Source organism: Plecotus auritus (assembly GCF_963455305.1).
Source record: "Plecotus auritus genome assembly, chromosome: 3".
In the NCBI taxonomy this organism is placed as follows: Eukaryota; Metazoa; Chordata; class Mammalia; order Chiroptera; family Vespertilionidae; genus Plecotus; species Plecotus auritus.
In genome coordinates, this window is record NC_137772.1 from 125794445 (window position 1) to 125809837 (window position 15393).

General features: G+C 41.7%; 1 protein-coding gene across 5 annotated transcripts in view; it reads left to right on the forward strand.

Annotated features, from left to right (window-relative positions):
• Positions 1–15393, forward strand: part of LNX2 (ligand of numb-protein X 2) — an 86790-nt gene that overhangs the window by 34327 nt on the left and 37070 nt on the right. For all 5 annotated transcript variants that reach the window (XM_080660313.1, XM_080660311.1, XM_080660314.1 and 2 more), the window contains one exon: positions 14162–14676. In XM_080660313.1, coding sequence (XP_080516439.1) covers positions 14273–14676 — 404 coding nt within the window. In that variant the 5' untranslated portion in view covers positions 14162–14272. The remainder of the gene's footprint in view (positions 1–14161; positions 14677–15393) is intronic.

Below are 15393 nucleotides of genomic sequence, written 5' to 3' on the forward strand. Positions count from 1 at the left end.
GGCCCCCAGGCCCCTGCGCTCCCCCCTCCTCCTGAGTCCCCACTTGGAGATGCAGTGAGCACGGCCAGATGCCGCGGGCCAGGACACAGCGTGGGCCTCTGGGCTGCCCAGCGGTACTGCATGGAAACCAGGCCGGCAGCACACTCTCCCGGCCGGCCTCGCATACTGGCTCCTGCGCAAACCCACAGGAAGCCCAACCGGCCCCTGCAGTCCCGGTGGTTGCAGCCTGGCTTACCTTCAAGAGGCCGCACGGGTGTGGGGCAGGCTCCTCGCGAACGCCTGGCACCTGATCATGGAGGCTTCCCTGGCATGCGAGCCCTGGCATCCCAAGGGAGGGTAGCAGGGGCAGTGAGAGCGAGCTCAGTGGACACCTGCATTGTCACCGCACCTCCATCCCTGTCACCCCTACCCCCAGATAGCTGGCGAGAGATCGCAGCACATTGCCGACGCCCGCCATGTTCCGCGCTGCCCCTTGGTGGTCAGCGCATATCATAGTGAGCAGCTGAACTCCTGATCTCCCTGGTGAACTCCCGCCCGAGGGGACAATTTGCATATTAGGCTTTTATTATATAGGATATTAAGTTCATATCAATTAAGAAAAACTATAATTCAATAGGGAAAAATGGGGCCAAGGATATAGAGGCACTTCATAAAAGTAATATACCTAATAAAAGAGTAACATGCTAATTGACCGTACCTTTGACGCACACCAGCCAATCAGGAGTGAGTATGCAAATTAACCCAACAAAGATGGCAGGTTAATTTGCATACACAGGTGCCGAGCGGCTGGGGGCGACGACGCAGGCATTCTGCACCACCCCAGCTGCTCCAGGCCTCCGGGCAGTGTGGGAAGGCGGAAAGGTGGCTCTGGCTGGAGCGAAGGCGGTGCGGGCAGCCAGGAGAAGGAAGGCCCATTCTTGCACGAATCTTTGTGCATCGGGCCTCTAGTAGGATAATAATTATATATTTAACTTAGTTAGAATAAAAAATTCAAATTAAAGAAAAATGAAATGTTCCTTTTGTATTTTCAACTGTCAGACTTATAAATATTGAAAATAGTAAAATTAACCAGGATTAGAACAATATGGGAAAAGTTAGCATACTTATACATTACTAGTAGGAGTCAAACTTTTGTTTACCATTTGGAGGGCAGTTTAGTAAAGTGGTAAATCAGAAGCCTTCCTCTAACTTTGGCCTAACATTTTAACTCTTAGAATTTGCCTAAAGGAAATAATTGATCACAAGAGTGAAAAGTAGGATGAGAACTGGAATAGAGTGGTATAATTTAAGCCAAGGGATCAGAGTTTCAAGGAGAGAGGTCGTGATGTTGCAAAGAAATAAAATAGAATTTGGAACTGAGAAGTGACTATTAGATTTGGCAGTTAGACATTTATGACCACAATAGAACCAGTCTCAGTGGCTGATGGAAATTTCTAACACCTAGAAATTAGAGACTACAAGCATTGTTTTATATTTCAAAAATATTGAAGGTACAATGAAAATGGGGGAAATGGTAATAATTGTAGAAGAATCTTTTGTTTTCATTTTTTAAATTGTTGAGACTGAACTTTTTCATATATAGGGAAAAAATTAGAGTGAGGTTGGAGAAAGATGAGATAAATGACAATAGTTGCCAAAGGGGCTGGATATTGAGCCCTGGCTAAGGAGAAATTAGCCTTTAGATAGGAGAGGGAGAGGTCTGGTGGAAGAAGAAATGAATTAAGGAGGTATATAGATACAAATTATAAACTTGTGCAGATGGAGGTGAAAAGTGTTTTGTTTTATTAAATGGGTGAGAGGGGCTATCACCTGTGATAGTCTCAATTCCTCTCAGAATATAAATTTTCCCCTTTCCATATGGCATAATTTCACAAGAATTGTCTTTGCTTTTATTCCCCTCTTCCAGTTCTCTTTTGAACTCTTTCCAGAAAGGTTTTGCTCTCACCATTCCACCCAAACTCTGTATTAAGGTCACTGATGAATTTCATGTTGCTAAATCCAATGTTTAATTCTCAGTCCTAATCATATTTTCCTTGCCTGCAGTATTTGACACAGTCAATCATTCCCTACTGCTTAAAACACTTTATTTGGTTTCTCCACAACATACTCTCCTAATTGTCTTCCTACCACAATTACCACTCCTCCTCAGTTTGGCTCCTCCCTATCCCCCAGACATCCTAATGTTGAAATGTCCCAAGGTTCAGTCCTAGACCCCTTCCTCTATTCTACTTATACTCATCCACACTTCTTTGGTGGTCTAATGGCTTTTCATACTATCTATACACCCATGCTTCATAATTTTATATAGTCAGGTGGTCCTCTCTCTTGATCTGCTTGTGCCTACCTGGTGTCTCTAGGTAGAGGTCTAATAAACATTTCAAACTTAACATGTTCAAACTTGAGCATGCTCAACCCAGCCGGTGTGGCTCAGTGGTTGAGCACTGACTTATAAACCAGGAGTTCCCAGTTCGATTCCCCATCAGGGCTTAATCCCCAGTAGCGAGCGTGCAGGAGGCAGCCGATCAGTGATTCTCTCTCATCATTGATGTTTCTCTCTCTCTCTCCCTTCTTCTCTGCAATCAATAAAAAATATATTTTAAAAAAAAACCCACAAAACTTTAGCATGCTCATTCAACCTACCCTCTTGCAGACTTTAGCATCTCGATTATGTTAATTTTATGTTTCTAGTTGAGACCTAGAACTTTGGAGTCATACCTGACTTCTTACGCCGCCATCAACCCATGCAAAATTAATCAGCAAATTATATTGTTCTGCCTTCAAAACATATCCAGAATTGAGTCACTTGTTACTATCTCAACTATGTTCATCCTGGTTCAATCTACCATCATCACCTCCTGCTTGGAATATTTCACTAGGCTCCTAATTGCTTCTGCTTTGGGCCACTTCAGATTAATCTCAACATAGCAGCCAGAATAATCCTGTTGATTCTTCCTCAGAGTGAAAGCCAAAGTTCTATGAAACCTACAAGATTTAGTTAATCCCAGTTACCATTCTTAATTGTCCTTCTTGCTTTGTTTATTTCATCAACACTGCCTCTTTACTGTTCATTGAACACACCAGCCATATTTTCACCTCAGGGTCTTTATACTTATTTCATTTGTCTATAACAAGCATTTTTACACGAGATACCTGTGTAGCTTTCTAGTTACTTTCTTTTGGTTTTACTTCAAGTACCACCTTCACAGTCAGTTTTTCTCTAATCCACCCTATTTAAAAAGCTATCCTTCTACCAGTACTCTGTATTCCCTTTCTTGCTTTCTTTTTCTTTGCACATAGGTTCTCAACAATCTGGATGGATGCATGGATGGATGGATGTATGAAAAGGAAGGGGATAGAGGATGAATAGGAGATCAGCTTTGAAGGTTAGGAAGAATAATAATTAGTTTGATTTTAAATATATTTAGTTTGTAAAAGTTTCCTAGTGGAAATGTCAAAAAGGCAGGTAGTAATAATTATGTAGCATATAAAACCTGGGATTTTGTTTGAATCGAACAGTTTTTGCAACATGGGAAACTAATAAAATTTGGATAATACCTTAATAAAAAAAATTTATACTGAAAAAAAATAAAATAAAATAAAATTTGGGATGCTTTGTTAACCATCCTAATGATTTAATATAGTACAACATCTTGATATTTCTGATAATTTTCTAGCATTAGAACTATATGTAACTCAAACAATTCATTTTAATAAATTACAAGGGCCTCTGGCAACATATGAGAATCATTCTGGATAAATACCAAGGCTACCAAGGCTTTGGTTCCTTTCCATGATGCTAATATCTGCTTGGACTAATCTTGAGAAAGCAGAGATCTGGCCCACTCAGTGATCAATGATCATTCTTGATCTGATAATTTTTATGTATATTAAGTTACAATTGATCTTCTTAATACATGTTTTGAGCATGTATTAATTTGAGCATCTTAATACATGTTTTTTTAATTATTGGTGTAACTGATTGGCTTGGAAAGCTGCAGCATTTAAACGTCCTATATCTTGGCCGTAGTTAAGATAATGAAGTCTGCGAATCTTAATTCTTAGCAAAACCACCACCATAAAGCCATCCTGACTGTGGATTCAACTTCGTTTATCTTATTGTGTAAGTTTGATCACAGAATAGCAATGTCCTGCTGTTATCTTTGCATTTATTGAGGGAAATAAGACTGAAAAGTTTGCCCTTTTTCTGTAGCTTGAGGGTTGTTTTTTTTAATATATTTTATTGATTTTTTTACAGAGAGGAAGGGAGAAGAATAGAGAGTTAGAAACATCAATGAGAGAGAAACATCGATCAGCTGCCTCCTGCACACCCTCTATTGGGGATGTGCCCGCAACCAAGGTACATGCCCTTGACCGGAATCGAACCTAGGACCTGTCAGTCCGCAGGCCGACGCTCTATCCACTGAGCCAAACCGGTTAGGGCAGCTTTAGGGTTTTTATGGAAAAATATAAGATAGGCTGTGAAGCAAAATCTGCCATCTAAAACCATCAGATATTACTAACAACTACTGTGCTTGCCTTAAAGAAAGGAAACACAAACCAACCAACCATATTAGTCCTTTAGAACAAAGTATCAGCATCTTATCTGGGAACCAGGAAAGAAAGTTATTTTTGTCTTACAGCATTGTGGTATCTTATGTCTTACTACCATAATAAAAATTCAGAGATGTTCAATTATATATCTAGCACTACTCTCTTCTACATACACTTGTCTGTGAAAATGGAAAATTTCACGTCATATTTAGAGGGTCCAGTACTGTGAAGATCAAACAAACAAAAACAAAAAAGAAATGCTCACAAAGAAACCTTCCTGAATAGCTTTGGATTGAGGTCATTTTATAGTAATCACAATGCTGGATAATAGTAAAGGGAAAATGTTTGTTCTGTTTTGGAGGGAAGAAGAATCACGGACCTTGTAAGTAACGTTAGAGTTTATCTAGTTTGGACCACTAGTATATAGGTTAAGATAGTGGAAGACTAGAGAGGTGGAGTGCTGGGCTGCATGGCCTGCCTATTGGTCCCAGAGGTAAGAATCTAATCCAGGCCTCCTGAGACCAGTCTAGTGGAAAGAGCTTGGGCCGCCCAGCAATCAAGTTTGTCTGTGTCCATTCTTATCTACATCATCCTTTATAATCATTAATCTAGTCATAAATTTGTACTATGAGGCTTTGTGGCTTGTAAAATGTTTTCCTGGCCATGTAACAATTTTAGCTTCACAGTAATCTTACCATTTTACTTTTGCACATGAGGAAATTGAAGCTTATAGCTATTTAAGTGCTGTGCCACATTATGTCACATTGCTAGTGAGTGAGTGACAGAGCCAGATTTTGAACCCAGGCCTCTAACTACGCATTTAGTGCTCTTCTGAGTCCCTTTACTCCCTGGGATAATTAAGAGTTAGTGGAGGAACTGTGACCCACAATTGTAGAAATTAGAGATTGAAAATAAGAATTTATCAATCACGGGAAAACAGATGTTTCCTAAATTTATCGTGTAAGAAGTTAAACGCTTGAAAGATTTCATCCTTTAGAAGATGATAGATTCTTTAATTTATTAAAATCAGAACCCTTGTCTTTGAATATAATGTAAACATCAAATGCAATAAAACCAAACTAATAAAAACTATAGTTCCCCTCACCACCCATGTTGCATCTTTTACATATTGTGCAACACATGAATATGTGACATTCTCTAAGATGTTAAAATTGCCCCAACTCAGGTGGCTGGTGAGGAATGCTGCTGAGAAGAGCACTCATGCTGTAGGTGTGTCTTTCCTGGAATAAGGTGCTTCCACAGAGGTTTTTTCTTTCTTTTTTTTAAAAAAAATATTTTTATTGATTGATTTCAGGAAGAGAGATAGAAACATCAGTGATGAGAGAGAATTATTGATCAGATGCCTCCTGCACACCCCACACTGGGGATGAAGCCCGTAACCCGGGCTTGTGCCCTGATCTGGAATTGAACCATGACCTCCTGGTTCATAGGTTGATGCTCAACCACTGAATCACGCTTGCCGGATGATGAGCTCTTTTCTTATTGGCAGAATAGTTAGCTATATAGAAATGTTTAGCTTTCATATGACATATTTTCTTTTTAAAATAGTTTTATATCAGTTCTGTTTTTAAATTACTCCTAATTAACAATTTAATATAATTTTAAAAAATATAACGTTAGTATTATGTTTGAAATTTGTAAATTCTCTGCTAGCTACAATTTAACGTCCTTTTTTTATAGAATATTTAACAGATTATTAAAGTTATCAAAATAACACCTAACAGATGTTGAGACTAAAGCAGTAAATATGACCCAGCAGTAAGTATTTTATTGTGTATAAAAAGATACAGAATTATAAGCATTGGAGAACTAGATTTAAACTCTGTGTGTGTGTGTGTGTGTGTGTGTGGTCAATTACTATTTAAGCACAGTTGGTAGTTTATAAGCTAAGGCGGCAGAATATATATAATGTACTAGCACATAGTAAATATTGGATAGACATGTGGTGAATGAAAGAATTGAGTTCTGAAGTGACCTCGTTACCCAGCTGGTATAGAACTCAGAGTCTAAGTCTCATAGCTCTAGCATTTTTTCCTTTTTTTTTTTTTTTTTTTTTTTTATTGATTTCAGAGAGGAAGGAAGAGGGAGAGATAGAAACATCAGTGATGAGAGAGAATCATGGATCGGCTGTCTCCTGCAAGTCCCCCACTTGGGATCGAGCCCACAACCCAGGCATGTGTCCTTGACCGGAATCGAACCCGGAACCCTTCAGTCCACAAGCTGACGCTCTATCCACTGAGCCAAACCAGTTAGGGCAGCATTTTTTTTGTAACTTACCAATTTCCTACTTATTAAATTGGGTACATCAACTACAAGTAGCTCTTAAGAATTTTTAAATGGTTTTCAAATATTTTTACTTGCTAAAATGTGCAGGAAATAAATAGCTAAGTGTGCTCAATTATAATATTATGTAGAAAATGAAAGAATCCTATACAATAAAGAGGTAATATACAAATTGACCATCACTCCGTCACAAAGATGGCTGCACCCACAGCTGAGGCCAAGTTCCCTTAAAGAGCCTTAACAAGCAATCAGCAGGGACCTGAGGCTACGCCCTCCCCCACCCTGCAGGGCTTGACAGGGGACCTCAGGCCCTGCCCCCCGCCCTGGTGTCAGGCTGGGGAACCTCAGGCGGTGCCTCCTGCCTTGGCATCAGGCCGGGGACCTCAGGCCACAACCCCTGCCCTGGCGCCGGGCCAAGGGACCTGAGGCCACCCCCGCCCCCCACCGCTCGGCGGGGCTTGATGGGGGACCTCAAGTGGGCTTCCCGTCCTGGTGCTGGGCTAGGGGACCTCAGGCTGCTCCCCCCAGCCCAGCACTGGGCCAGGGGCCCTGAGCCTGCGCCCCGCTGCCTGGCGGGGCTTGAGAGGGGACCTCAGGCTGTGCTCCCCACCCGGCGGGGCTTGACAGGGGACCTCAAGGTGCACCCCCAGTGCTGGGTCGGGGGAACTCAGGCCATGCCCCCCGCCCAGCGGGACTTGATGGGTGACCTGAGGCTGTGCCCCCTCCCAGCAGGACTTGACAGGGGATCTCAGGCCGTGTCCCCCACCTGGCAGGGCTTGACGGGGGACCTCAAGGCATGCCCCCCGCCCCATCTGGGGGACCTCAGGCCACACCCCCCATCCTGGTGCCAGGCCACGGGACCTGAGGCTATGCCCCCTGCCTGGCAGGGCTTCACAAGGGTGGGACTGACTGGGTCTGGATCTAGCCCAGTGTGGGGGGGGCGGGCGGCCAGGTCTGGATCTCATGCGATTTTGAGGCACATGTGGGTGGACAGGGACTTGATTCTGGGTCCCCCTTTTAATGTGTACGAATTTCATGCACCGGGCCACTAGTTATACATTATAAATATGGAATTTTTGGAAACTGATTTTTGATAGTTTTGCTATTGACATACAATAGGAAATAGTTTTGATTTAAGAATAGAACTTCTATAAGGCTCTCATATAATAAGGAAAATATTTCTATACAGCTAAATATCCAGACATGCTTCTTCCCATAGGAAAAGCCTCTGGGGAGAGAACTTTACTCCAGGAAAGACAGATTCTTCCAGTGTGGGTTCATCTCAATAGTTTGCCTTTTTCAATTTTGGTTGTTTTTTTTAAGTAGTGTTGGTTATTTCATTATTTCTTAGTTTTCTGTACCAGTTGTTCTCAAAGTGTGACTCAGGACCCCCTATAATCTTTCATTGGCTCCACAAAGTCAAAACTGTTTTCCTAAGTTGTTATCTGCCGTTTTTACTCTCATTCTCTCATGAGTAGAGTTTTTTAGAGGTACCTGACATGTGATCTCACAACAGATTGAAAACAAAAACAGATTTGAGACTTCAGATTTGCAAAAATATAAAACAATACCTTTCTTCTATTTTTTATTTTGAAAAAAAGTTATGTTTTCATAAAAATGTGATGAGTTTATTTCATTAACAAATGGATAGTTTAACATTTAACTAACTAAGTTAACTGCATTGTCATTTCAAGAATACTATCTAATAAAGAGGGAATATGCAAATTGACCATCACGCAGTCACAAAGATGGCGGCGCCCACAGTGCAGGCAGTGGGGGGTTGTGTTTCCGTAGCATTAGATGGCTGCACCCACAGCGGAGGCCAAGTTCCCGTAAGAAGCATTAACGAGCATTGACGGGGGCCCTGAGGCTGCGCCCCCTACCCAGCAGGGCTTGACAAGGGTGGGGCCGGCTGGGTCTGGGTCTTGCGTGATTTTGAGGTGCTGCGGGTGGGCAAGGACTTGACTCTGGGTCCCATGGCGTGCCCCAGACTCAGCAGGGACCTAAGGCTGCGTGGCACTGGGCCGGGGCAGGGGACCTAAGGCTGTGCCCCCCGGCCCAGTGCCAGGCCAGGGGACCACAGGCTGCACACCCCACCCAGCAGGGCTTGACGGGGGACCTCAGGCTGCAACCCCCACCCTGGCACCAGGCCAGAGGACCTGAAACCGCATCCCCAGCCCCAGCGCCAGGCCAGGGAGCTGAGGCCACGCCCCCGCCTGGCAGGGCTTGACAGGGGACCTCAGGCCACACCCCCCACCTTGGCATCGGGGGACCTGAGGCTGCGCCCCCCACCCCGGCACTGGGCCAGGGGACCTCAGGCCGCACCCCCCCCACCCCTGCACCAGGCCGGGGGACCTCAGGCCGCATGCCCCGGCACTGGGCCGGGGGACCTGAGGCTACACCCCCTGCCCAGTGGGGCTTGACAAGGGTGGGGCCAGCCAGGTCTGGATCTTGCGTGATTTTGAGGCACTGCAGGTGGGCGAGGACTTGACTCTGGGTCCCGTGGCACGCCCCAGACTCTGACAGGAGGAAGATTTTCATATACATTTTAGTTATCTACATCTCTGACACTTCGATACACACTATGATACATTTTATATTTTGAAAAATATTTCAGCCTATTATTTACTTAACTTGTATTTTAATAATTCTAATTGTGCACATAGAATATCTGAAATCAAAATTATACAAACATGGTCAAATCCTTCTATTTACATGGATATATTTCTGGTCACCTAAATTTACCAAGAGAGAGCAAGCATATCATCACACACTTGGTCATTCAGCATTTATTGAGTTTCTCCCTGTGCCATGTCCAGCTCTTAAAGAGGGACTAAAGTGTGAAAAGTAGTATAAGGTATTACTGTGGACTTGCACAGAAATTGGAAATAAAAGTATCTGCCTGGATTGGGAATAGAGGGGTGGGACTGGGGATTGGAAAACCAGGGTCAGGCTACTTTTGTACTTAACAAAACTCACACACCCAGGCTTTCATAAAATACCTTACCTTGTTCCTATAATTACTTAATTTACTATCGGGTTATTTTGAAGCAAGAAAGGACTGGATTTATCTTCCTTTTCTCTTACTAAGTAATTATAAATTTTCCTAGAGGCCTGGTGCATGGATTTGTGCACCAGTGGGGTCCCTCGGCCTGGCCTGCGCCGTCTCGCAATCCAGGGTCCCCTCGGGGGATGTCAGAGAGTCAGTTTCAGCCCGATCCCCACAGGCCAGACCGAGGGACCCCACCAGTGCACGAGTCTGTGCACCGGGCCTCTAATATGCATATAAGATCTTTGGTTAATCTCTTCCTGCCCTCTCCCCCACCCTTTTCTCTGAGATTCATCAGTCTGTTCCATGTTTTCATGCCTGTGGTTTCCACTCCTGCATTGAGTGTCTGCCCCCTGGTGGTCAGTGCGCGTCAGAGCTACTGGCTGGTCAAATGGTCACTTAGGCTTTTATATACAGGCAGTCCTCGGGTTACGTCAGACTCAACGTATGTCATTTCATGGTTATGTCTCCATCTCCCATTTATTTATAAAAAAAAAAAAGTTCCATCATTTCGATGTATGTACATATGTGCTTTATGTTTTTTATTATTTATTTACCACAGTAAAGGTCAAGAATTATCTTTCTTTAATTTTTTTTTACTGTTTCACTTCATTACTGCTGCATATGTGCTCCATGTGAGTGACGTAGGTGCTTATGTAGGTGGGTTCCAACTTATGGCAAAAATCGCGTTACATTGCGCCATAGGAATGGATCTCCGATGTAACCTGAGGACCTACTGTATATAGATGACTTGGGCAAATGAAAATCTGTCTAAACTTTTGTTTCTTTATCTTTAATAAGAGTAACAATAGCTAACACTTATATAGTACGTACATATTATGTGTTGGGCACACACATGCATATTTATTATTATGCCCATTTCACAGATGAGAAAGAAACAAATTTAATAAGGTCACAAAGCTAGTAAGTGACAGAGGGATGATTTAAATCCTCACAGACTGGCTGAGCCACCAGGGTATGTGCTAAACTACTTATCCTATGTGGTCTCACAAGCCTTGAATCAATATTCATATGCACATGTTAGCAATCTACCCATGATAATTTTTCATTTAATGTTTATTTTGGGGTAAAAGAGGTATTTCAGGGTTGGAGATCATGCAGTTGTCATTCGATATTACAAATGGGACCATATTCTTTTTCCTCTTGAAAAGATTTTGTGATAAAATGAAACTAATCAAATAACTAAATTATTTAAAGACTTAAAAACTAAATTATTTAAAGACTTAAAAAATAGCTAAATCATAATAGTCTTAAGAGAAATGCTTTCTTAGTCATTATGTGGGAGGCTAGAATCACAGTATATTTTCTTGAGGAAAAGAAAAATTAGAATAATCACTGTCACAAACAAAGAAGAGCAAAGGATATATGAAGTTTCTTGCTAATTGAGTAGAAAACAAATGTCTGTAAACCTTCTGTGTTAAATACCTGGGTTGAAGCAATAGTCTGCCTGAGATAAATGATATTTCTGTCCTGAATCTCACATACTTTGTACTGACGTTTAAAAAGTTAACAGTGCTCAGATGGTAAAGAAGAAGTCTCATGGGTTATAAAATACAAGGAGTGTCTGCTCTCTTCATGTTGGCAGGAGTTTAGATCACAGGCTGCACTTATTGATATTACTAGAGGCCCGGTGCATGAATTCGTTCATGGGTGGGGTCCCTCGGCCTGGCCAGTGATCAGGGCAGCCGGCTGGGGGGAAGGGCTGCAGGAGGTTGGCTGGCCTCGGGAGGTTGGCTGTGGGAGTGCACTGACCAGCAGGCATCAGCTCCTGCATTGAGCATCTTGCTTCTGGTGGTCAGTGAGCTCATAGCGACTGGTCAACTGGTCATTTGGTAGTTCGGTCACTTAGGTTTATATATATATAGATATTAAGTAGTTTTTAAAAAACATGCAATTTATCTGAAGTCAGCCATCCCATCTGAACCCTGTCCCACCCCTTCATAATTCATGGCAGTTCTTAATAAATCTGTTAAAATGTTAATTTGTTTTTCTAATAAATATGTCAGATAAGTAAAATAGCAAAATATACATATACACTAGAGGCCCAGTGCACAAAATTCGTGCACAAGGGAGAGGGGAGTCCCTCAGCCCGGTCTGCACCCTCTTGCAATCTGGGACCTTTTGGGGGACATCCCTGTCACAATCTGGGGCAGCTGGCTCGCTCACCTGCCTGCCTGCCTGATCACCCCTAACTGCCTCTGCCTGCTGGCCCGATCACCCCCAACTGCCCTCCCCAGCTGGCCCGATCGCCCCCAACTGCCCTCCCCTGCCAGCCCAATCGCCCCCAACTGCCTTCCCCTGCCGGTCCGATCGCCCCCAACTGCCCTCCCCTGCCGGCCCGATCGCCCCCAACTGCCCTCCCCTGCCGGCCCGATCGCCCCCAACTGCCCTCCCCTGCTGACCCAGTCACCCCCTAACTGCTCTCCCCTGCCAGCCTAATCGCGTCCCTAACTGCTTGCTCCCCCATGCCAGCCTGATCATCCCCCTAACTGGTTGCTCCCCCGCACTGGCCTGATCTCGCCCCTAACTGCCTGCTCCCCTGCTGGCCTGATCGCCCCTAACCAACTCTGCCTTGGCCCCCGCCACCGTGGCTTTGTCCAGAAGGAAGTCGGATGTCCGGAAGATGTCTGGTCAACCCAGTCTAATTAGCTTATTACCCTTTTATTAGTATAGATGGTTGGAGGAGAATTTTATTATTGAAACATGTTAGAGTCTTTAACTTGGTGTCCTACTCTTTTTGTTCTTGGAACAGGGACGCTGAGTCTTATAATTACTCTGCCCCAAGTACATGCTCTTTGCCTCAGAGGTCTTGATCTGCTCCATATTCCCTGAATGTATGTGCACTCTCAAGCTCCTGTGATTTAGCATTGAGATGCCCTTGTCCATTTTTTCTCTTGGGTTAATGCTTCCTGTCAAAACCCAGCAGTTGGTATTTTTCTCCTTTTGAAAGTATTTCCAGCATCAAAGCTAAACTAAATTAGATGCCAGTCCTCCTCCCCTTTCTCTATATCGACACAGCATCCTGTGCATAACATTCTCAGAGTACTTATTACATTGAATTTTAATAGTGGGTTTACTTAACTGTCCTCTCCCTACCTCTCTGCCCTTGTCCAGTGTTTGGCACATACTAGACACTGTAAATATGTACAGAAAAATGAATAGAAACATCTGCTGCCTTTAGAGTTAACTTTTTAACCCCTGGTGCTCCAGTGGCAGGAATCTGGAAACTTTACCTAAGGGGAGCCTATACAAAATTGGGGTAGGCTGTTTTAAGAGTATTGTGTTGGAGGGAATGTGTGTGGGTGCACGCGTGCACACACACATATAAATACACACACACACACTGCTGCTACTCTGAGCAAGCCAGGACAAATGGAATAATTGAATAATGTGAGGTGGAATTTAAATTTATAATGTGTCTTATCTGTTTAATTGAAAATCAGCAGGGTGTTTTTTTAATGGCATTAAATAGCATTGTATTTTATGAAGGTTGCATAGTTTATATATGCTATGAAGATTTATCTTTGTTTAATCTATGTTATATATAAAGAGAATATTCAAATCTTACATATTTTGAAATCCATTTCTCCCCAAACATAGTTGTGGAGCAAAGGCCATTTATTAAACATACACTGAATTATCTTTGAAACTACATTTCAGAGATGGAATCTTTGATATAGTCTTATAAATGCATAAAATCAGTCAGAAGCAAAGAACCACGATTGGGATTGCCAGTGCAAATGTATTACATAGTATACCTCAAGTTATACATATTCTGTAGATTAATGGGCTTTAAAACAATCATTGAGCAGTGAGGTAGTTGTGGATTTCAGTTAGTAAATAAAACAAATTGTTTCTTATGCCACATCATATAGTATATGACATCTTTGCTTTTAATCACAATTTTTTTTTTTTTACTGAGAACTTGGCAGTGTAATTCATTCTTTCATTCTTACCCAACTAGCAAATTAATTTCATTTTTATGTTTCATGACTAATTTGTTACCTGTTCTAAATTTTACTGATTTCTTTTTAATATTTTTTACTATTTTTGAAAATTTATAATATTTTTCAATTACAGTTGACATTCTACTTTACCATCTTTACTCTAAGTCCAACATGACCTAAATTTTAATATTTTACTAAAAAAGAAGTTAACTGGTAATATTATATTAATACTTTTAGCCTCTCTTGATGGATATTAATTACTTTTTCTTTGTTTGTTTTGTTAATCTAGAAACGGTTGGTTCTAGTCAAATACATCACTATCTGTTAAAGGAAACCAGACCTGAAGTGGAAGTAGAAATCTAATGTATGAAGATACAGAAACTGCTTCAGTTGACTCAAAATGGGAACAACAAGTGATGAGATGGTATCGGTGGAACATACCTCCTCGTCCTTCAATCCTCTGTGTTTTGAATGTGGTCAGCAGCACTGGACAAGAGAAAATCACTTGTATAATTACCAGAATGAAGTGGATGATGACCTGGTCTGCCATATTTGCCTTCAGCCTCTATTGCAGCCATTAGACACCCCCTGTGGACACACATTCTGCTGCAAGTGCCTCAGAAACTTCTTACAGGAGAAAGATTTCTGTCCATTGGACCGAAAAAGACTTCACTTTAAGTTGTGTAAGAAGTCTAGTATTCTAGTTCATAAACTTCTGGACAAATTATTAGTTGCATGTCCTTTTTCTTCAGTGTGCCAAGATGTAATGCAGCGCTGTGATCTGGAGGCACATCTTAAAAACAGGTAAGTAAAAAATATGAAAGAAAGAAAAAGTGACTCTAGGTTTTATAAAATGGCTGTTCAAAAAATTGATTAAAAATATACCAAGGCATCAATAAGTAAATGAACAAATAAAATACAAGAGATACAATAAATGAATAAGTTGTATGGAATATCAGTATTTATAATAAAACATGAATATGAAAACTGTGGTAAGTACCATTTTATACCTATTAATATTTTTGCTGGTAAAATATGAAGGTGCTATATTTACATGGGTAGCAGGATATAATGATATACTCTTTTGCAAGACATTTAGAAAACTGTAAATGTAAATATCCTTTTATCCATATTATTATCCTAAGAAAATAATCCAAAAAAAGGAAAGGTTGTATATAAGGATGTTCATTGTCACATTGTGCATAGTTCAGTAAATTGGACTCAATCTAATTAACAGTAGAGGAAGAGTTAAAAATACCGTAGTACATCAACTCAATGGGATATTATGCAGCCAATAAAAAAGATAGATTTGATGTAACATGGAAAATGTCAGGGCACATATAGTAGGCAACTGATCGATGTTTCTCTCCCCGCCTTCCACTTCCTCTCTCTCTAAAAGTCAATAAACATATCCTTGGGTGAGGATTATTTAAAAAAAGATTGTGCATTTAGGGACTAGTCTGAATAAGAACTAGAGGTTGGAAATTTTAAAACACTTAAGGTTTTATTTTTATCCTAATA